The sequence below is a fragment of the Lampetra planeri genome, chromosome 56 (assembly GCF_965212315.1).
Source record: "Lampetra planeri chromosome 56, kcLamPlan1.2.h2, whole genome shotgun sequence".
Lineage (NCBI taxonomy): Eukaryota > Metazoa > Chordata > Hyperoartia > Petromyzontiformes > Petromyzontidae > Lampetra > Lampetra planeri.
The window spans coordinates 4,532,081-4,554,842 of NC_136162.1; the positions used below are offsets into that span (position 1 = coordinate 4,532,081).

The following is a 22,762-nucleotide window of genomic DNA, read 5'->3' on the forward strand; positions in this document are numbered from 1 at the left end:
GGGTTGGGGTTTTAATTAAAAAGGACTGGAACCCCCCCCCCCCAAAATTTTTTTATTATATTATATTATTTATTCCTGAAAAAGGACGGGTGCACAGTGATACGGCGACGCTGGTTGCACGAATGCCTCTTTTTTTGCAGTGAATTCCGAGTAGCCAAATCGCTCGCCAACTCGCACGCAGAAGGGGGAGTGCACGGGCTGGGGCGAGGAGTTGGGGCGAGGAGTTGGTCAGTGGCTCCGAATCCCAATGACGTGCGGTGGCTCGCGTTCGTTCCGCACGTCGGCACCGCTCGCGAGCGGGTATCCGATCCGGTCTTGGGTGCCAACAGGTGCGTCACGGGGAGAGACGCATCGACCGTGGTGGCGGGTGGCGTCGGCGCGGGGAGGGCCTTTACCTAGCAGCGGATAGATCACGGCTGGCGATGACTGATGGCGACGACGATGATAATGGGACAACGCGCGCCGTCGTAACACTGCGACAAGGTCTTTGCTAACATGCGCCGGGTTGAATTATAGTACGAAAACACAACTCAACACAAGCTCAAACTGCCCTGTGTTTATTTGATGAAGGCAAGTAGCTGAATCAGTTTTACAAAACGAGATCGCCGCAGGCATCGCGTACCGCGATGCGACCAACAGCGCCGTCTTTACTGCCGCGTCACGAATAAAACTGCAGTGTAATGTAGTGTGATTGTCGCCTCTCCGCACTCAGACGACACATTCACCGCATCTCAAAAATGCATTTATACAACAGCAAACACCGTCAACAACATCGCCGGAAATTAAACACGCACACACGTATAACGGGCAACGTTTCAGGCAATGACCCTTCTCTATAGCAATGGTTCACCTTCATCGCACGTGAAGAAGGGCCGTCGCCAAAAACGTCACCGCTTACACATCCTTTCACTTTTTCAGGCTAAAGTGTTGTTGTTGTTGATGAGTATGTTGAGTTTTGTTGTTGTTGATTGTGCTTGTGCAACGCTGCCAATACAGCAGCAGCAGCATCGCCACATGATTCATACAAACGAAATATTAAAAGACAAAGATCCCCCGTGTAGCCTTAACAGACTGTTGGGGAAAGTGGTGTTAGCGAGCACCTATGAAGGCCTTGACAGCACACGAGGGGGTGGGTGGCCAGTACCACGCCCGACCGCCTTTGTCTCCCCAGTGGCGATGTTTACACACCGCACCAGGTGCTCATTTGCGGCTGAGTCGACCTCGGGGAGGAGACCCAGGACCGGTTCGGATTATCGTCACCTGTGTTGACCGTGAGCGGGGATTCGAACTCGGGTCACCGGGTTCGTAGCGCAGTGCGCTAACCGCTGCACCACTGCTCACACACACACGCGCACGCACGCATCTTCGAGTTTAGCTTTTCAAGTAAATTTTTTTTAAAAGAACGTTTTGATTTTTCATCCTAACTGTACGTACACCTTAAAGTCGAGTTGACAACGCCAATGATTCGAACGCGGCAAAAGTGTGAATCGGAAACCCTGTCGTACCAACTTGCGTTTTAATGCTGCGCAAGTTACTATTCTATTTCAGGAATGAATAAAGGAAAAAAAACGCGATTGGGTTCGTTCCCTCTAACCCCAACAATTAACAAAAAGTTATTATCGCGGCGAGTAAACATTCCACGGAATCATCTTTCAACATGATTGTTTCATAGCAGAAGTCGCAACCCGGGGTACCCGATACCCGTACCCTACCCGATACCCGGCTAGCCATACCCGGCCGGGTACGGGTACGGGTACCCGTTTGCGACCCTGGTGCGGCCGGGTACGGGTACGGGTAGGCCGTGAGTCACTGGTGAGTCACCGTTTGTCACTCATTTCGGGTAGGGTACGGGTAGGGAACGGGTACCCGTACCCGGCCGGGTAAGGGTACGGGTACCCGTTTGCGACCCTGGTGCGGCAGGGTACGGGTACGGGTAAGGAATCAAAACCCGTTTGCGACCTCTGTTTCATAGTAAAGGTTCTTTGCTTGTGTTATATCACGCGAGTATAAATGTTGTGCGGTTAAACCCGCCACCACCTGACGCGCAGCCAATTAGCAGGACTCATCACGTCAACAGCACGCCAGAGTAAACCCGCAACAGCATTTGCGATGACGTTTCGCCAGTGATTGCAACCAGCCCCATCAGGCGATAGCCCACGTGTTAAAATGATTGTTTAAAGCAAACACATCTAGCCCGAACGCGACTGTAAACAAAGTTCACCGCATGCGACATCCGCGCCCAGCTCTCCGACGTACGCCTCCTGTCGGTGCGACGTACGAACACTCAGGGAGCTTCGTCACCTTCCCACGGAAGATCCCCGGCAGCGTTCAGTTCCCGGAGAATCTCCCAGAGGCGGTGGCGGCCCGAAAGCGCAGCTCGACGGCGCGAAACCAACGCGGCGGCGTTTCTTCGCATCCAGGCCCCCCCCCCCACCCCCGTCTCGCCGCTAATCGTCGGGCGGCCGTTGAAAAAGAGCTCTTAAGCTCAACGGGCTGAACGAGCAGCACACAAAATGTTCCCTCCGCAAACGTCCACCTTCGGAGCACGTGACAAGCGGGCTAGAGAGCCCCGTTTCCTTATTTGTTGTTTCGATTCTCCGCAACGAAGCCCGTGATCACCAAAAACGCATCGCTTTCCACAATTCGTTGCGAGTTGTTGTTGTTGTTGTTGTGAAGGTTCCGAGCGAATGCCGGGCAGACGTTTCCATCAATCGGCCCCCGGGGCTCCGGCTGCGCTGCTGGCGCGCAGAGGGCTCACGGTGGCGGCCGTGTCCCGGGCGAGCTTGCGCAGGAGGAGGTCGTAGTTGTCCCGCACTCCCGGGTCGCCCGGCTCCATCCTCAGCGACGTCTCGTAGCTCCTGCGCGCCTCCTGCAGCCGGCCCCAGCGGTGGTACAGCACCCCTTGGCGAGCGACAGCGGCGATTAGTCGACGCGAAACTCGTGAGAACGCCGCGGGGGGTGGGGGTGGGCGACCCGTCGACAAAAGTTCGCAGCGGTTTCAGAAACGGGGGCGGCGCGAAATGTATCTATGTCTGTACGCTGAACTTCTTTCACAGCATACGTAGCCATGCCGTGCTAATCGGAGGTGCGGGGGAAGGACAACAAACTAAACACAAATAAATTAGTTGAAAAGTGCACAGCTCCCAGTGGCTTCCAAAATATAGGAAGGAGAGAGCGTTCCAGACGGCCGCGGAAGCTCATCTGAAAGCGCCCCGCGATACGGCGACCACCGTCTGTGTTCGATGGCTGAGCCAAAAGCCGCCGCCGCTGCTGCAAGGATGAAAAGGTTGAGGTTGACACAAATTGCCACGTGTCACCCCTAAATGAGTAATTTGCAATATCGCTCGAATTAGCCTTTCACACAGTTTTTCAATGCCTGGAATTGCGATTCAGAGACAACCGGCTTCCTGGGGCTTCTCAACATCCAATTGCTGCAAGGAGTACGGGCCCCTGCCTGGCACTCCACTGCTGGATGAGCGCGGGCGGGCCTCCCCAATGCCGTGCGGGTCGTTTGCGACCCCGCACTCCGACACGCTGGGGTCACCGGCGCGCGGGTTTGGCGACAACGGTGGTGAGCACAGACGACACGTTCCCTAAACGACGTTCACACATCACACCGGGCACTCATTTGAGGCTGAGTCGACTGAGGGGAGGCCCAAGACCGCTTAGGATTAACCGTCACCGGTGTGTTGGTGGCCGTGAGCGGGAATCGAGCTCGGCCTCGCCGGGTTCGTAGCGCAGCAGCGCGCAGACGCACGGGAGGGCAAAACCGAAACCGAAATTCCGACAACGTTCCCGAAACAACGGGAGGACCGTCGCAAAGAGAAAAGTGTTTTTTTTTTGTTTTACTCCGGGGGGTACCGACGGGAAAAGGGATGGAGCATTTCAGGCCAAAATAAAACAGGACGGACACACGCACACACGAAGCACCGCGCACGATCGGAGGAACCACCTACCCAGGTTGCCGTGATAGTTGGCGGCGTTCGGGTTCCCCTTGAGAGCTTGGAGGTAGAGGCTCTCAGAATCCTGCAGAGCACAAGGAGGAGGCGGGAGATTTATCCTCGGCGATGTGCACGCAAATAAGACGAAGGTCCCCCGTGTAGCCTGAACAGACTGTTGGGGCAAGTGCTGTTAGCGAGTAGCACCTGTGAAGGCCGGCACGGGGGTGGGTGGCCAGCACCACGCCCGGCCGCCTTTGTCTCTCCAGTGGCGATTTTTACGCACCGCACCAGGTACTCATTTGAGGCTGAGTCGACCTAGGGGGCCGTCTGGAACGCCTCTTCCTTCCGATATGAGGAAGCCGCTGGGAGCTGCGATGCACTTTTAAGTCATCTAGATCAGTTTGCCATCCTTGCCCCGGCACCTCCGCTTAACGCCGTTGGCCACGTACGCCGCGAAAGAAGCTCACCGTAGTAAAATAATAAAAGTAAAACATAATAAAATAATTCTCACGACGTTTCGGCCACAACGCAAGCAGCCGTCCTCAGGTGGAGAACAGGGCTGTCGAGAAGACAGAGTCTGAAGACTCCTGAGGACGGCTGCTTGCGTTGTGGCCGAAACGTCGTGAGAATTATTTTATTATGTTTAATTTTTATTATTTTATTATTTCTATTCTACGTGACTTTACCGAAAGAACCAAGAAGATGAATCCCTGCAGTCACGAAAGCTTTAAATCGAAATTTAGTTGTCACTTATTTATTCATTGTGATTTGCTTAACTTTCCCATACTTTGCGCTCCTAATAGTTTTTTTCTTCTTCTATATATTGTTTGTTGTTGTAACTTTCTGACTCGGGCCGCTTACTGGACATCTGTGAAAAAAGAGCTCGCATAGCTCGTCGTAAATCTCGAGGATAAATGAAAGATTCCGGTTCTCACGTTGTCGGCATAATCCCGGCCATATAACCGCACGCAACACCAGCCCAGCCCTCAACCTTGGAGAATGTAAAGCACCGCACATAATGTGTATTTGATTTACAAAGATATTGGGTCCTTCTCAAAGGGGCCTCTTGGCGTTCGGGAAATTCCTCTGTTGTGCCATAACGGCCACCTGCCCCTTTGAGAGAAAAAAACCGGACTTTACGTGACTTTACCGAAAGAACCAAGAAGATGAATCCCTGCAGTCACGAAAGCATTAAATCGAAACTCACCGTAGTACTTTGCGATTGACGGGTCAGATTAACCGGTCGGTTAAATAACCGCACGGCTCAGCTCTACTGCGGGGATATCCTTGAAAGCGTGCGTCAGGGCCACGTGGGTTAAGCGGGGACGGGGGTGGGGGGGGGGGCGGCACCGTGCCAAAGCCACAAGGGAGGAAGTGGGCAGCGGGATAAGGCCTTGGAAGTCCGCAGCGCGCTCGACTCTGCGGCGAGCGGTGCGGAAGTGGCTCACGGTGCCACCCTTGAAACGAGCGTCCCAAGGCCTCGGCGTTTTGGCGTTTTGCGCGCGCCGATGTATTTGTTTGTTCGCTTGGCAGCGGAATTCATGACAATGCCTTTCCCGCGCGCGCGCCTGGCTGTCCCGGCACGTGAAACAAATCAACGTGGTTTGTTTTTTGGGGGGGGGGGGGCGGGTTTTTACACAACCCGTTGGCCGCACGGCCTTCTGGGAGTGCACCTTGAGAGCAGCAAACTTTGGGGTCGACTTTGACGTGTCGGCGTCTCATCGGCGGCCGAGACACGGGGGGTTCGTGTGAACCGATGCTCGTGAGCTGCCGTTGTGCTCATAGGCGAGGACCCTTCCTAGAAGGCCGGCAGTAGCTTGGGGAGGCCTTCGTCCCAGCAGTGGATTGATGGTGGCTGACGATGACAGAGACTTCCTCTAGGCCTTGGGCTACAAGCCCGGGGCAGAAGGTCACGTGGGGGGCACCCCCCCGAGTCATTTGCGATGAAAATAACAAGTCAGACGGGGTAAATTAACGGATTACGCCCCCACCAAAGATAAAGATCCCCCATATAGCCTGAACGAGCTGTTGGGGCAAGTGCTGTTAGCGAGCACCTATGAAGGCCGGCACGGCACACGAGGGAGTGGGTGGCCAACACCACGCCCAGCCGCCTTTATCTCCCCAGTGGCGATGTTTACACACCGCACCAGGGTACCCATTCGAGGCTGAGCCGACCTAGGGGGAGGCCCAAGACCGGCTAAGACAACCGTCACTGGCGTCGATGGGAATCGAACTCGGCTCATCGGTTTAAAGCTTTCATCTTCTTGGTTCTTTCGGTAAAGTCACGTAGAAGGGAAGTAATAAAATAATAAAAATAAAACCGTGACAGGGAATCGCGGGAGGAAATACAGCCATGTTCTTCACCTGAGGACGGCTGTTTGCTTTGTGGCCGAAACGTCGTGAGAATTATTTTATTATGTTTTATTTTTATTATTTTATTACTTCCCTTCTACATGACTTTACCGAAAGAACCAAGAAGATCGGCTCGTCGGGTTCGCAGCTCGGCCAGGTAACCACTACACCCCCCCCCCTCTCCCGCCGACTTCTGCATGGCGCTTGAGGTCACCTGAAACCGGCCCGTCTTGCCCAGCACGTTGGCCACCGTGAACAGGAGGCCGTGCTCGCCGGGGACACTTTGGAGGGCCAGCCGGCCGATCCTCGCCGCCTCCTCCATGCTCCCTGCAGGCCACCGGGGGGAGGGGGCAGGGCGAAGGGGGGGGGGCGGGGGGGTCGTGGGCAGGAGAGGTGGAATCTTAATTTGGGAGCTTTCGTGACTGCAGGAATTATTCTTTGGTTCTTTTCGGTTAAGTCACGTCTAAAAATAAAATAATAAATCAAAATAAAACAACACATTACGACGTTTCGATTGCAACACAAGCAATCATCATCAGGCATAAAAGAAATAGCAACAAAAATCTAACTAGAAAACTATAGACCGACATACAAGCAGACAGACATCACAGCGGCACACATAGAGAGGAGTATACAGGCACACGAAAATTAAATAACCTAGTAAAATATTGAAATGTGATGTAATACAACACAGAGAGTCGGTTAACACACAATTAACGCATGGCCTGGTTGACTACGTGTTTCAAAATTTGCTAAGTTAGAATTTTAAGTGTGAGCAACAAATATCTAACTAGAAAACTATAGACAGACATACAAGCAGACAGACATCACAACGGCACACAGAGAGAGGACACAAATCGGCACAAAGAGATGGTCGTTTCTGTGACGGTCCCTTAAATATAGAGAGGAGGGGGAGGGGACGGGGGGAGGGAGAGGGCGGGGAGAATCAGCACGCCAACGTACTCCCATTGTAAGTGAGAGGCTTGCCTCCCGTGCCGCGTTTGTCCTAATTTTCAGGTTTGCCTCCCGTGCCGCGTCTATCCTCTCACTTACAATGGGAGTACGTTGGCGTGCACTCATTGATATGCTGATTCTCCCCGCCCTCTCCCTCCCCCCGTCCCCTCCCCCTCCTCTCTATATTTAAGGGACCGTCACAGAAACGACCATCTCTTTGTGCCGATTTGTGTCCTCTCTCTGTGTGCCGTTGTGATGTCTGTCTGCTTGTATGTCGGTCTATAGTTTTCTAGTTAGATTTTTGTTGCTATTTCTTTTATGCCTGATGATGATTGCTTGTGTTGCAATCGAAACGTCGTAATGTGTTGTTTTATTTTGATTTATTATTTTATTTTTAGACGTGACTTAACCGAAAAGAACCAAAGAAGGAGAGGTGGATTTGTTACGATTTACGTCTAAAGGTCGGCTTTCACGAGCGGCATCGGGGGGGGGGGAAGGGGGACAAAAAAAGACGAGATGACAAAAGCGAGGCGAAGGCCGTGGGTGAGGATTGTGACTCGTTTACTCGCGAGCCGGGCACACGCATCGACGAGCAGCTGCGCAACCAAATCGCTCTCCTCTCTGTCTCTCTGTCTCTCTCTCTCTCAAGAGAGAGAGACAGAGAGACAGAGAGAGGAGAGAAATCAGCACGCAACTCAACCTCCAGTCGCAGGGATGTCGCGCAGTTGCGCGCGACCGAGTCGCGCAACTCGTCGCTCGTGGTACGGCGCGGTATTCGTGGGGTTGGTGCGGCCTGAACGTTCGTTGCGTTCGCGAGCTCTCGCGGGCCCCGGTCCATCATGGGCGCGTAGGCCACTAACGGTGCCGGTCATTAACTCTCACCTAGGAGGGCGACCACCTATGCATTAAATGGGCTTTACAGACAGGGTGTCCTCTGTCCAAGCCCACGCAGCACCCGTGGCGGCGTTGGCTGGGTAATGTGACGCCAGGCTACCACGTGGTCACAGACTTTGCCTCACCGCTGCGCAAATTTACAAATTCCCACAATGCCCGGGAAGCCGGGCGGCAGTGCACTTCCTCGCCAGCACAGCGGCTTTCCTCCGGCGATTCCCTGTCACGGTTCGAAAACCAACTTCCCTTCAAAGCTCGAATCCCAGTCATTTATTTCAGGCACGGCACGTCACACGTCCTCCAGTCACGCCAACCACGCTTCGCTCCCAAGACACGGGGTGGGCACCACGGTGGCTGGGAGATGTTAACTACCTCGCCTGGTGTGCAGGAGGTCGTGGGGTCCATCCCGACCCTGACGCCTGCTGCTGTATATTTGGAGCTCGCGTGTTCTCCCCGTGTTCGCGTGGAATTTCCTCCGGCTCCACCGGTTATTTTCCTCCACATTTAGAATCGACGTCGCGCGTTTCGAGTATTTGGCTGCTGTAGATTTACACGCGATAGGCCAATTCGTTGAGCTGCCGTTTGTGGCCAGGTCGTTTCTGAAAAGAGCTACATAGCTCAGTGGGCCTGGTAAAATAAAAAATAGTTCAGTTTATAGTTTCGTTTTGTGATCGGGCGCATTGCGGGTGATTTGGTCATAGGGTTACTCTCATCACGCAGCCGACAAAAGCCAGGACTTTAGATGTCCCTGGAAGGACCTAAAACATTTCCCGGGACAAGCAGCTGCCTCAAAACAGAGGGGACTGGTGTAACGCAAACCCCAGCCCCGTCTCTCTTGACGGGACCGGGCACTTCGCTGAAAGTGACGTCCAGTGGCCCGTGGGTTTCGTGCGGCGTGCGTGGCAGCAACCCTCACCTGGCGGCAGGGGGGGGGAGGAGGAAGCGTGTGGGGGGGGGGGCGATGCCGCGGGGTCCCCCCACTCACCCGAGTTGTCGAGCAGCACGATCATGTTGTTCCAGGCGAGTCGGTGCGATGGCTGCTGCAGGGTGGCGCTGCGCCAAGCCTCCAGCGCGTCTGCCGGCCTCTGCACGTCCAGGTACTGCTCACGCGCCAGCGGACACGCGGGCTTGTACGCACGTACGCACGTGGATGCATACGCAAGTACGTACGCACGTGGGTACACACGTGCGTACGTGCATATGCTCAACATCTTTCGAACCGTATGTAGCGAAACGTTCTGATCGGAGGTGCGGGGGAAGGACCACAAACTAAACACGAAAATAAATTAAGTTTGAAATCTAGACGATGATTTAAAAGGGCATAGCTCCTGTGGCTTCCTAATATCGGAAGGAAGAGCATTCCAGACGGGCGCAGAAGCGCATCTGGAAGTGCGCGATGCGGTGACCGTCTTTTGTTCGGTGCATAAGTGCGTACACATGCGGGTTCGTACGCCCATACGTACGCACATACGTGCAGCCGTATGTACGCACGCACACCAGGGGTGGGAGACCCACACCCCACGACGCTGGCTGTGGTGATTGTGTGGTCCACGACTTCATTTAGGAATTGCCGAGTGGGCGTCTGGTTTTCGAAACATTATTTTGGCGTGGCGTGAACCCGGTGACCCGAGTTCGATTCCCGCTCACCGCCAACATCCGCGATGGATATCTGAACCGGTCCTGGGCCTCCCCTAGGTTTACTCAGCCTTAAGTGAGTACGTTGCACGGTGTGTAAACGTCAGCACTTGGGCGACAAGGGCGGTCGCGCGTCGTGCTGGCCCCCCTCCAGTGTCATTGGTCGTGAGAGGGAATCCAACTCGGGTCGCCGGATTCGTGGCGCAGCGCGCTAACCGCTGCACTGCCACATCGCATGCACAAGCGCACGCACGCACAAGCGCACGCACGCACAAGCGCACGCACGCACGCACAAGCGCACGCACGCACAAGCGCACGCACGCACAAGCGCACGCACGCACACACAAGCGCACGCACGCACAAGCGCACGCACGCACAAGCGCACGCACGCACGCACAAGCGCACGCACGCACAAGCGCACGCACGCACAAGCGCAGGCACGCACGCACAAGCGCACGCACGCACAAGCGCACGCACGCACAAGCGCACGCACGCACGCACAAGCGCACGCACGCACAAGCGCACGCACGCACACACAAGCGCACGCACGCACAAGCGCACGCACGCACAAGCGCACGCACGCGCGCGCAGCAAGAGAAAAGCGGGCCTGGGGCCTCACCAGCCGGCCCAGGTTGTAGTAGCAGTCGGGGTATTGTTTGCGATGGCGCAGGGCGGTGAGGAAACTCTGCTCAGCCGCGAGGAAATCTCCCCGGCTGTTCTGCACGATCCCCAGGTTCATCCATGCAGCCGCAAAGTCCGGTCTGCCGGGTCGGTGGTGGGGGGGGGGTGTTAACATCATTGAGTGAGATGGCGAGCAAGTGAGTGTGCGGGTGAGTGAGCGAGCGACCGAGTGGGTGAGCAAGTGATTGAGGCAGTGCGCGGGAAAGTGAGTATGTAGGTGAGTGAGTGAGCGAGCGAGAGAGTGCATGAGTGAGCGAGTGAGTGGGTGAGCGAGTTTTTGAGGAAGAGAGCGAGTGAGCAAGTGAGTGAGTGAGCCAGAGAGTGAGTGAGCGAGTTTGTGATTGAGTTGAGTTGAGTTGAGCGAGCAGGTGAGTGAATCAGCGAGCGAGCGAGCGAGTGAGCAAATGAGGGAGTGAGCGGATTTGTGAGTGAATCAGCGAACGAGCGAGCGAGTGAGCAAATGAGGGAGTGAGCGGATTTGTGAGCGAGCGAGCGAGCGAACGGGCCGGCGGGTGAGTGAGCAAGTGAGCGAGTGAGCGAGCAGATCATCCGTTTCATCGGCGGCGCCGGCGTACTGAATCTGCACGGCTCTCCTCAGCAGCTGCTCCGCCTCTTGCAGCTTCCCCGCGCCCTTGAGGATGTTGCCCAGGTTGTTCATGGGCTGCACGTACGCGGGGTGCAGGCTGCGGGCGGACGGGAACAACAGGAACAACGGGGCACGCGCGTCAAGGTTTTTCGAGGAGCTTGAACCATCGTCGCGCCCACTCCGGTCATCCTCGCAGCGGCGGCTTGTGGCTGGCCGTCTGGAACGTTCTTCCTTCCGATAATAAGAAAGCCGCTGGAGCTGTGCACTTTAAAATAGTTTAGATCGACAAACTCATTTCTTTAGAACTGCTTTTTGTGTTTCGTTTGTTGTCCTTCCTCCCCACCTCCGATGAGCACGGTTGGCTACGTACGGTGCGAAAGAAGTTCAACGTACATATAAACATGTGCGCGCGCAGACGAGTCTCATCAGCAGTGGTTTGGCCCATTAAGCAAACGTTGCTAGGGTTACCCGGCGTCGTTAGCAAGAGCCCAAGGAAGCGGTCCATTCAAGCGACGTGGTCGACACGAGAGAGCGGACTGCACTAGTCCCACCAGGTTTGCCAACGTTCGTCAAGTGACAGTCAAATCGTTATTTTTAATTCTTAAAACTGGAATTTAGCTGTGTAAAAAAACATCCATCCGGGGCCACACCGACGCCGCTCTCATCGCCGCCGTTCCGTTCTGCGACGGACGTCACGACGGACGAACAGCAGCGCTACCTCAGTGCCCGTCCGTAGTAAGCGATGGCCGTCCTTTCGTCTCCGTTGTCCGCCGAGTTCTTCCCGATGTTGTAGTGCACCTGGGGTCCAACGCCGACGTCAAGCTCGTGAGCGCAGTTCACAGACGCGTGCGCGAGGACAATCGCCACGTGCGTACGCAAACACGAGGAAGAAAAATCGCGCGCGGGCGAGCGGTCCCGCAAAGCTACGCGACGTTTTCATCCCGCGTCACCGATGAGCGCGGTTGGCTGAATACAGTGCCATAGAAGTTCGACGTGCATACGTAGACTCACACAGAGACCCATAGACTCACACAGAGACCCATAGACACTCACACAGAGACCCATAGACTCACATAGAGACCCATAGACTCACACAGAGACTCATAGACACTCACACAGAGACCCATAGACTCACACAGAGACCCATAGACTCACACAGAGACCCATAGACACTCACACAGAGACCCATAGACTCACATAGAGACCCATAGACTCACACAGAGACCCATAGACACTCACACAGAGACCCATAGACTCACACAGAGACCCATAGACTCACACAGAGACCCATAGACACTCACACAGAGACCCATAGACTCACACAGAGACCCATAGACTCATACAGAGACCCATAGACTCACACAGAGACCCATAGACTCAGACAGAGACCCATAGACACTCACACAGAGACCCATTGCGCGGTTGGCTGCGAGCGGTGCGAAAGAAGTTCAACGTGCGTGCATTTGACTCTCAATAAGCACCACGTGTGTGTCTGTAACGGAGGCGGTGGTGGCGTGGGGTGGGGTGGCAGCGGAGCCTGAAACCTCTCGTAAAGATCGCTCAATGCGACCAAATATTGAGCGTGAGGTGGAGTCGCACGTGTGGGACTCGGCGCCTGCTGAGAGCCGTGCGGATTGACCGGGGAGGCTTTTGCCCCAAAGGCCCCGGGGAGGCAAAGAAAACCCGGCGCCCAATGGGTTCGCCTCGCCGGCCCAGACGACGGCGTAGGTGCGCCACATCGCGGCACCGCGTCATCACGCGTGCGCTCGTGAGCGCGCGGTCGTCGCGCATCGCCGCCTGAGCGCGCCGCTGTTATGAAAGGTTCAAAGGGGCAGCCCTGCAGCCGCTCGCTCGCGCTACTGCCGGCAGAAGGGCCTCCGCCCCCGACGCCGCTCCGGACAGTCGCCCCCAGTAAAATGACCGCCGCTCTGAGGACGTGCCTTGGCGTTCCGCGGGCACACGTGCAGCGCGCTGGAGAAGAGCTCCTGCTCGCTGCGCCACTGGGCGCTCCGGTGAACGCTGCGCGCCATGTGCAGCGCCACCAGCAGCAGCCACAGCACTCCCAGGAGCCTCTGCACACGCACGCACGCGCGCGCGGGCAGCGGCAACGTCACGCGCAGTCAAGAGGTCCGCACGAAGGCGATCGCGCGGGGACAGAGGCGGTCGCGGCGATTAACGAAACGCCGGCCCGACACCGGGAGATGTAAATGTAAGCGTCGATCTCTGGGTCGCGTCGTCCGGTGTCGCCAGACGACGCACGACGGGGTGCCGTCTCGAGCGCGCGGCACCGTCCCCGGCGGGCGAGCGTTAACCCAGGAGGGGGCGGCAGGGTTAACCCAGGAGCGGGCAGCAGGGTTTAACCCAGGAGGGGGCGGCAGGGTTAACCCAGGAGGGGGCGGCAGTGTTAACCCAGGAGTGGGCGGCAGGGTTAACCCACGAGTGGGCGGCAGGGTTAACCCAGGAGCAGGCAGCAGCGATAACCCAGGAGCGGGCGGCAGGGTTAACCCAGGAGCGGGCAGCAGGGTTTAACCCAGGAGGGGGCGGCAGGGTTAACCCAGGAGGGGGCGGCAGTGTTAACCCAGGAGCGGGCGGCAGGGTTAACCCAGGAGTGGGCGGCAGGGTTAACCCACGAGTGGGCGGCAGGGTTAACCCAGGAGCGGGCAGCAGCGATAACCCAGGAGCGGGCGGCAGGGTTAACCCAGGAGCGGGCAGCAGGGTTTAACCCAGGAGGGGGCGGCAGGGTTAACCCAGGAGGGGGCGGCAGTGTTAACCCAGGAGCGGGCGGCAGGGTTAACCCAGGAGTGGGCGGCAGGGTTAACCCACGAGTGGGCGGCAGGGTTAACCCAGGAGCGGGCAGCAGCGATAACCCAGGAGCGGGCGGCAGGGTTAACCCAAGAGCGGGCAGCAGGGTTTAACCCAGGAGGGGGCGGCAGGGTTAACCCAGGAGGGGGCGGCAGTGTTAACCCAGGAGCGGGCGGCAGGGTTAACCCAGGAGTGGGCGGCAGGGTTAACCCACGAGTGGGCGGCAGGGTTAACCCAGGAGCGGGCGGCAGGGTTAACCCACGAGTGGGCGGCAGAGTTAACCCACGAGCGGGCGGCAGGGTTAACCCAGGAGCGGGCGGCAGGGTTAACCCAGGAGCGGGCGGCAGGGTTAACCCAGAAGCAGGCGGCAGGGTTAACCCACGAGTGGGCGGCAGGGTTAACCCAGAAGCAGGCGGCAGGGTTAACCCAGGAGCGGGCGGCGCGGGCGGTAACCTTGTGGCGCGGGCGCCGGCGCGCCAGGCGGGAGAGGCCGTGGGTCACGAGCAGCGCGTGGCCCGCGGCCGGCGTGTAGAGGACGCGCTCCGCCAGCACGAAGCCCACGCGCACCAGCACGTTCGCCGCCGGAGCGAACGGCACCAGCAGCAGCACCAGCGCCAGCAGGAGCCGCCTGCCGCACCGGGGGGGAGACGGGGGCGAAGTTCCGGCAAACAACGACGACGACGGTGGCGATGATGATGGAGCGTTCATATCGCATCTCTCGGCACCGCACAATCCTCAACACACGGGCGTGCACGCGCGTTATTATTGTTGTAGGTGAAAATATATATTTGTAAGTTTTCAGACGATTATATGAGCGTTCGTACGTGTCAGAGGAAACCGGAGCATCCGGAGAATACCCACGCGTGCGAGGGGGAAACGCTCTATCCCATACAGACGGAACAGGTGTGGTCCAGATTTGCCGTACCGCCTTCTCCTAGTGAGCCAGGCGAAAGCACCTCCTTGACGCACACGGGAAGGGATGTTTGTGCAAAACGTGTGAGTGCGATCTGCCAATCCTCGCTGCTGCCTCCATAGGCCGCGTGCATAGTCACATCGGCCCGGCTGTATAGATGATACCCATCTAACACATTCCTGCGGAGGGAGCTGGTGGGAACGTTTGGTTGCTCGGTCAATGGCCAGGGTCAACGGCGGCGTGGTGTATTCCGCAAATATGGCCGACTGTGAGGGCGGGCACAAGCCGGCGTGAGTAGGTTAAACGTTGAGTTTTATAAGGGCACCACGGGGTGACCAGTCCCTCTCTACCCTCCCTACCCAGTCCCTCCTCACCCTCCCCTCCCCACCCAGCCTCACCCTCCCCACCCAGCCCCTCCTCACCCTCCCCTCCCCACCCAGCCTCACCCTCCCCACCCAGCCCCTCCTCACCCTCCCCTCCCCACCCAGCCTCACCCTCCCCACCCAGCCCCTCCTCACCCTCCCCTCCCCACCCAGCCCCTCCCTCCCCACCCAGCCCCTCCCCACCCTCCCCTCTCCGACCTTCCATCCGACCCCCACCTTCTCTCCGACTCGTCGCGGGCACGCAGGGCACGCAGCGCGAGGGCGCCAAGCGCCAGCCACAGGCACAGCGGCGCCACGATCCTCCAATCGGAGGCGGCGGAGATGAGCGGCACGCAGCCCATTGACCAATCGAAGCACAGCCACTGGGGGTCGAGGAGCAGCCAGGCATTGAGGGCGTAGAGGTAATTGTAGTTCACCACCTGTGAAGAGAGAGAGAGGTGAATGGTGGTGGGGGGGTGGCAGGGGTGCCAACGTTACGAAATTGCCAGCTCTGTCGTGAAGACACGCGAACCGAGAGTAGAAATTTTAAAAAACGCGGTGGACTTTTGACCGTGCCGGATGAGGGTAAGAGCAGTGGCAACAGCATGGGTGGTGGTGGAGGAGGCAGGGTGAGGACAGGGTGAGGACAGGATGTGGTCCCTGCACGGCCAGTTATTACGACGGTCGGTTGAGGATGGACTTAACCATCGTTGTTAGGAAGCCACTGGAGGCCACGCACTTTCAAATCTACATTGAAAATTAATTTCTTTAGAATTTATTTTTGTGTTGTTTAGTTTGTTGTGCTTCCCCCCCACCCCCCCACCCCCCGCGCCTTCCGATTATAGCGTGGTTGGCTTCCCACGGTGCGGAATGAGTTCAACATACATAGATGCACCGATACATCCGGGGGTTGAAAATTTGAGTGCAACCTTGCGGGGGCATCAACAGTGGGTTTGCCCTGCGGAGAGACTCATCCTCACCGTAGGGAATGTGGAATTTCCACCACTGCCTCTGGGCTGTAAACGGTTGAATAAAAAAAAACCACGATCTTAACAAATTTTCCTTTGATTTATCAAAGTATTTATTGGAATTACATTGGGACCGATATAAAGAAAAACATTTGAAAAAAGCTTTTGCAATAAGTTGCGCTGATGTCTCATTTGGTAGCTGGCAGTGAAACTCGTCAACAGGAACAGCTGGCAGAAGATTAGGTGCAATGAATAATGCATAATCGCGCACGACTGTTTAAGATTTAGACATTCTGCCCGAACATCGCTCGGGCCAGACATTTTCATTATTTAAATAGAGAACACTTGTTACTGTTGAAAAAAAAATAATATAAAAACGCTTTAGGCCGACCGGCTGGCTGACGCAAAATGTATTAATTTTCTAAGTGCACTCAACTTCAGCGATGAATCAACGAGCGTCGTCCTTTTATTCCGTGTGACTCATCGCACTCTCTTGACGGGGGGGGGGGGGGCGGTACGGATGGCATTCGTCATCAACTTTGGGAAACACGCCGCGGTCGCCCGTCACGTCTACGACGACGCTCTCCGCCGCCTAAGTCACTCACCGCCGTCAAGTAACGAGAACCCCGCACGCCTTGTGGCATCGGCAAGCCGGTGGGGGAGGGCTAAGGCGGCCGCGTCAGCCTTAACGGGTGCTCGCCGACAGTAAACGCACCTCGGCGCTCTCAACCCTTTCCCGTTACGAGACGTCTGTCAGTTGCAAGGTGCGGGTGGGTGGTGCCCAGAGGTCGCAACCGGGTACCCGATACCCGTACCCTACCCGACACCCGGCTACCCGTACCTGGCCGGGTACGGGTAGCCGTTTGCGACCCTGGTGCGGCCGGGTACGGGTACGGGTAGGCCGTGAGTCACTGGTGAGTAACCGTTTGTCACTCATTTCGGGTAGGGTACGGGTAGGGAACGGGTACCCGTACCCGGCCGGGTACGGGTACGGGTACCCACTTGCGACCCTGGTGCGGCCGGGTACGGGTAAGGAATCAAAACCCGTTTGCGACCTCTGGTACACGTACGTGCACGTACGTCATCGGAAACGGGAAAGGCTTGAGCTCCCAGCTGACGCAGCGACGACGCCGGGCGGGCGAGAACTAAACGGCGTCGACGCGGCGCGGTACTCACGCGTGTCAGCAGGCCGTCGGCGAAGGCGGCGGGGTTATCGTCGGGCGTGAACGCCGGAGCGCCGCCGCCCATCACCCACCACCGCGCCGCCAGCGTGGCGAGGAGGGCCGTCGCCAGCGCTGCCTGGCGGCACGCGAACGCCAGCGTGCAGCCTCGGCGGCCCTGCGCGCTCGGCACAAGTCCGCGAACAGCGTGAACCACCGATCGGCACGTTTGTTTTTTTTCAAAAGCGAACCACCGTGCGCCGCGCGGCTCTGCGGGTGGTCACGCTGCGTGCCCGGGCGTATGTTTCGCAATGCGCTACTGCGGGCATCTGCCTGCAGCAGGAGTTGAAGAGAAGAATGGGGCGCCGCGGTGGAGAGATGTTAACTACCTCGCCGGGTACGCAGGAGATCGTGGGTTCGATTCGGACCCTGATGCCTGTATGTTTGGAGTTTGCGTGTCTCTCTCTCCCCGTGGTCGCTTGGATTTTTCTCCGGGTCCTCCGATTTTTCGCTCCACATTTATTAATCGACATCACGCGCTTAGAGTATTGGGCTGCTATACATTTGCACGCGATGATCACAAGCCACTTCGTTTGGCTATCATTTGTGGCCAGGGAGCTTCTGCAAAAGAGCTACAAGGCTCAGTGGGGCCTTTCATGGTAAAATAAAATAAAAAATAGTTTAGTTTTAAGATGCCCTTGGTAGTGAGTGAGAATTAATGCTAATCAGGTACCCCATCTGAGAAAAATGGATTGCTTGGACTGCAACCACTTCACTGATGAAAATTGTCATCGCGAATTACGAGAACGAAATTAACACTGCCCCCCAGCGTGTGCATCTTGTACTTGTTATTTTTATTTATTATATATTTTTGTATTATAGAGATATGATTTCTTTTTTACAAGAGCCCGGTACAGAGCATGAGCGATAAAAAAGGGGTCAGGGGGACACTGGCGGAGCCAGTGAGGGGGGTGGGGTGGCATGTGCCCCCCCAATGATCCGATCGAAATCTCTAATTGCGATCGGATAATTTGGGTTTATTAGTAATAAATCGGCATTTTGCGACCCCCACTGCCACTGTGTAGCATATTATTACGTGCCAGGGACTTTATGATAGGACAATAGTCCATAATTGGCAATAAGTAACGGCAAAGCAGTTATAAGTGACTCACAGAATTGTGTGCAATTGCGTATACAGTGCACGACTTCCCTGAAGGCATCAACAGCTCCAGCGAGCGCGATGCCGATCACACGACGCGGTTGGAATTCGACCCTCGATCGATGGCTGCGCCATCGCCGCACACGCGTCGAATAACGAAATTATTCGATCCGTGAATTGAATTGAGGGTGCCCGAATCCCGACTCTGAATTTTCGTAAGGGAACGCAATAATTATCCTTGACCTTTTGACGCTCACCTTTGACCTCATCCCCGCACCCCCAAGATGCAGTGCGGACTTGGCCAACCCGAGGGGGTCGATCCCGGAGACTGCGATGGCATCGTACGCCGAGCACAGGGCCTGGCGGGCGATGGAGAGAGAAACGCGAACCCGTCAAATGGACTCGCACGCAATGCCCGTAGCCGCCGCTCTGTAATTCCATCGCTCGCTCGCGCGTCGTGCAAACGAGGTAGCTGCGCAGGCCGGCTCGGCACGCTAATCCGACGACGGTCACGTCTCGATTATCCTGGGCGATGGGGGTTGAGGGGTGACCCAAATATGAAAACAAAACAACAGCAAAAACATGAGTGAACAAAGCTAAACGAATGCAAATTAGTTTAACACGTAGGCTTTCGCGACCAATATCATCCATAACACAGGTTTTTTTGGGGGGGTTAGATCTGGCTGTTGCCTGATGAAGCTGGTTGTAATTTCTGGCGAAACGTCGTACTCAGATTGTAGATGTTGTGGTTTTGCTCTCCAACCCCAAGTCGAGGTACACCTATTGTTCTCTTTTAGCCCCGCCCACCCCCCCCAACACGTTCCATTCATTGGCTTACACATTCAGATAAGCCCCTCCCCCCCTCCCCCTTAACTTGTATTTAAGAGCTCGCCTCTTGGAATTTTGCCTCACTTGATACAGTAAATTTAGCTGTGACGGTCCCACCTGATGATGGAGACTTGTGTTGCCTCCGAAACGTCGTGATTTATTATTTTATTTCTATTAGTATTTCTATTATTTTTATTCTTTATTTTTACCTACGTGACTTTACCGAAAAATATGAAACTTGGAACTGCGTCACTGCAAACGGCCATCTCGACCGAGCGCGCTATTATTAGAAACTCGGCGACGTCATTGCCACGTCGAAAACTATTCCCTCCCCGTCCCCACCAGTACACGATTGGTGCGGCTAAGATGCTTGCAGCGACGGGAATATATATAGATTTCTATAGTTTTCCACGTATTCATTAGTGAGCGCGTGCGTTTCAGACCAAGTATTCGTGGAGATGGAGCTCGCGGAATCATTCGCTTCCCCGTGGAGTTGGTCGGTGGGGGGGGGCCTCGCGAACTGGCGAGGGGCATGATGGGGAAACGCTGAATCTCTGAATCAATTGCACCCCCCCCCCCTAAGTGGCGGGCCACGTGAAACGATGACACGGGGTCGCGCGGCGCTGCGAATGCCCACGAGCCAGGAGGTGCCTCACCGCTGTTACGGGCAATCAAGGCACGATGTGACACCTGCCTCTCTGTCTCTGTGTAAAGCGCTTGTTTTGTAGTGTGTACGGCACGAACGGTCTGTGGCGGTGCGCTCACAGCGGAACGTCGCATGCTGCTCACTGTCAAAATGCAGTCATTGCTTCACTGCCACGATGCATCCGAGCTTCGTGTGTTGTCGACATCTTCGTGGGAAGAATTTAAAACATTCTAATTGTGAAACAAAACCGCCAATCCCGACATTGTCATTTCTTTTGTTGCAGGTCCTCGTAGGCTTTCATAACTTCGGAGCCGGTGGCACATTGAACACATTCCTGCGGAGGGAGCTGGCAGGAACGTCGGGTTGCTCGGTCAATGGCCAGGGTCAATGGCGGCGTGCTGTATTCCGCAAATATGGCCGACTGTGAGGGCGGGCACAAGCCGGCGTGAGTAGGTTAAACGTTGAGTTTTATAAGGGCACCACGGGGTGACCAGCCCCTCCCCACCCAGCCCCACCCCTCCCACCCCCCACCCAGCCCCACCCTCCCCACCCAGCCCCTCCCCACCCTCCCCTCCCCACCCAGCCCCTCCCTGCACGACGGACACAATAATCCCCTGTGGGCTGGTGTAACCAGGAGGTTCCTACCAGTAACATTTATGGTATTCGTAATTGTTGTCAAAAGCAGGATGAAAGGCACATTTAAGTCAAATCCAAGATATATATTTCGTTGACGTGATCTTCAGCTGGCTGTTTACTCGTAACGCGATGGAACGCGCTGCTCACCGACTTCTAAATACATCGCGAGAGCCTCTCAGGAGGAGTTCGGTTCGCACACTGCCCTGTAAACCTCGCGGCCCTCGGTTCAATTCCCGGCAAGGGCCGACACCGCCGGCAAGTAATTTCCGAACGGGCCCTGGGGGCCAAACATTTCGCAGCCCGTGCCGACCCGCATGGTTCAAGAATGCTGAAGCAACCGGCGTGCCTCATCGCAATCGATTGTTTTTGGGGTCACGTAGGTAAAATGTGTGTCGTGCGCGCCCTCCGCCAAGCCCGACACAGGCAATTAATGAAGCTGTAACGCCAACAAACTTGCCGATTCACGACCCCTTCGCACCTCCGATTAGCACGGCCGGCTAGGTATGGCGCGAAAGAAGTTCAACATACATATACACACAGCACAGCGGTGGCGAGAGCCTACGTGTTAAATGCCTACGCCTGGCAGAGCACTGAGCAGACTTTCATCCAGCAGTAGATTAATTAGAGCTGTACACACCCGTGTTCATTTCATGGATAAAAGTGCAAAACAACATTCTGTAAAAGTGCACCTCCAAATGTCAATGAGTTTCCCTGCACAGTGCTTAACCTTCAAAGCAATAATGCCACATTAGGTGCGTGACGTCATTTATGGACGGCCCCATATACTCAACTTCGTCGTGACAAAACCCCCCAAAACGTGCTTCTCACACCCATCTTCCCTCATGTATATTCATTTTTACACACCACACACACACACACACGGAACACTAAACATTATCACGCGACACTATTTACACTATTCCATTATTATTATTTTTAGATTTGAAGCTTTCGTGACTGCAAGGATTCATACTCAATTATTAAAATTATTATTTTATTTCAATTATTATTTATATGTGAAAAATATATTTCTATTTAATTATTTTTCCCTACGTGACTTTACCGAAACAACCTAAGAGTATTATTATTATTATTTATGACGGCTTCCACTGTTGTAGGGTCGCACACTCGAGGGCGAAACGGACGTTGGGACGAGGATTCCGACTTATCGTCGACGCTACTGGCAAAGTCCAATATATTCCCCACGTTTAGGGTTATTACAATAAAAAGGGTTATATTTAGACACGGAGGAGGTTGAGGTGGGGGCGGAGTTTGGATTTCCATAATTTGTTTTGCTTATCAAAGGGGCCGTCCATAAATGACGTCACGCGATTTTGGACGATTTTTGACCCCCCCGCCCCCTCGTCACACGGCGTCACAAAAAGTCAAACCTCCCCCCTTAAATATGACGTCACAAAGCTCTGCCCCCCCCCCACACAAAAATAAAACATGCTTCAAATCGCTATTTAATGCACTCTGATGTTGTAGGAGAAAACATGTATTAAAACGTCTATTTAATTAAGTAGAACGTGTTGTCTATATTTATTTGAAGTTGTGTGGGTCAGTGAGTGGGTGGGTAAGTGTGTGGGTGAGTGTGTGGGTGAGTGTGTGTGTGAGTGTGTGGGTGGGTTAGTGTGTGGGTGGGTAAGTGTGTAGGTGAGTGAGTGGGTGGGTGAGTGTGTGGGTTAGTGTGTGAGTGTGTGGGTGGGTGAGTGTGTGGGTGAGTGTGTGGGTGAGTGTGTGGGTGGGTGAGTGTGTGTGTGGGTGGGTAAGTGTGTGGGTGAGTGAGTGTGTGGGTGAGTGTGTGGGTAAGTGTGTGGGTAAGTGTGTGGGTGAGTGTGTGGGTGGGTGAGTGTGTAGATGAGTAAGTGTGTGGATGAGTGAGTGTGTGGGTGAGTGTGTGGGTGGGTGAGTGTGTAGATGAGTGAGTGTGTGGGTGGGTGAGTGTGTGGGTGAGTGTGTGGGTGGGTAAGTGTATGGATGAGTGAGTGAGTGAGTGTGCCTTAGCTGTCAACCCATACGGTTTACCCCTTATTCTTGTGCAGGCAAATTGAGTTTTCAGGTCCATACGGCGTTACAGCCGTTTCAATACGGACGACAAAAATGTATTTTTCTATTTGTTTGTGTTTCTCCCTTGTGATGGGACTTTGTAAAGATGAACGTTGAGATTTATACGGGGCACGGGGTGACCGATAATGGCTGAATTTGACCACGTGCGTGTGCAAAGTGACAACATTTTCAAGTGAAT

The 22,762-nt window shown here is 55.3% G+C and overlaps 1 protein-coding gene across 1 annotated transcript in view; it reads right to left on the reverse strand.

The window, feature by feature from the left end:
* Positions 1-541: 541 nt before the first annotated feature.
* Positions 542-22,762, reverse strand: part of LOC144735693 (protein O-mannosyl-transferase TMTC4-like) — a 63,510-nt gene continuing 41,289 nt past the window's right edge. Inside the window, exons 7-18 of the mRNA XM_078618171.1 lie at positions 18,662-18,763; positions 17,262-17,423; positions 15,355-15,557; positions 14,296-14,470; positions 12,981-13,112; positions 11,759-11,838; positions 11,030-11,137; positions 10,393-10,534; positions 9,124-9,238; positions 6,508-6,620; positions 3,957-4,026; positions 542-2,901 (exon numbers count right to left, since the gene is read on the reverse strand). Coding sequence (XP_078474297.1) covers positions 2,708-2,901; positions 3,957-4,026; positions 6,508-6,620; positions 9,124-9,238; positions 10,393-10,534; positions 11,030-11,137; positions 11,759-11,838; positions 12,981-13,112; positions 14,296-14,470; positions 15,355-15,557; positions 17,262-17,423; positions 18,662-18,763 — 1,596 coding nt within the window. The 3' untranslated portion in view covers positions 542-2,707. The remainder of the gene's footprint in view (positions 2,902-3,956; positions 4,027-6,507; positions 6,621-9,123; positions 9,239-10,392; positions 10,535-11,029; positions 11,138-11,758; positions 11,839-12,980; positions 13,113-14,295; positions 14,471-15,354; positions 15,558-17,261; positions 17,424-18,661; positions 18,764-22,762) is intronic.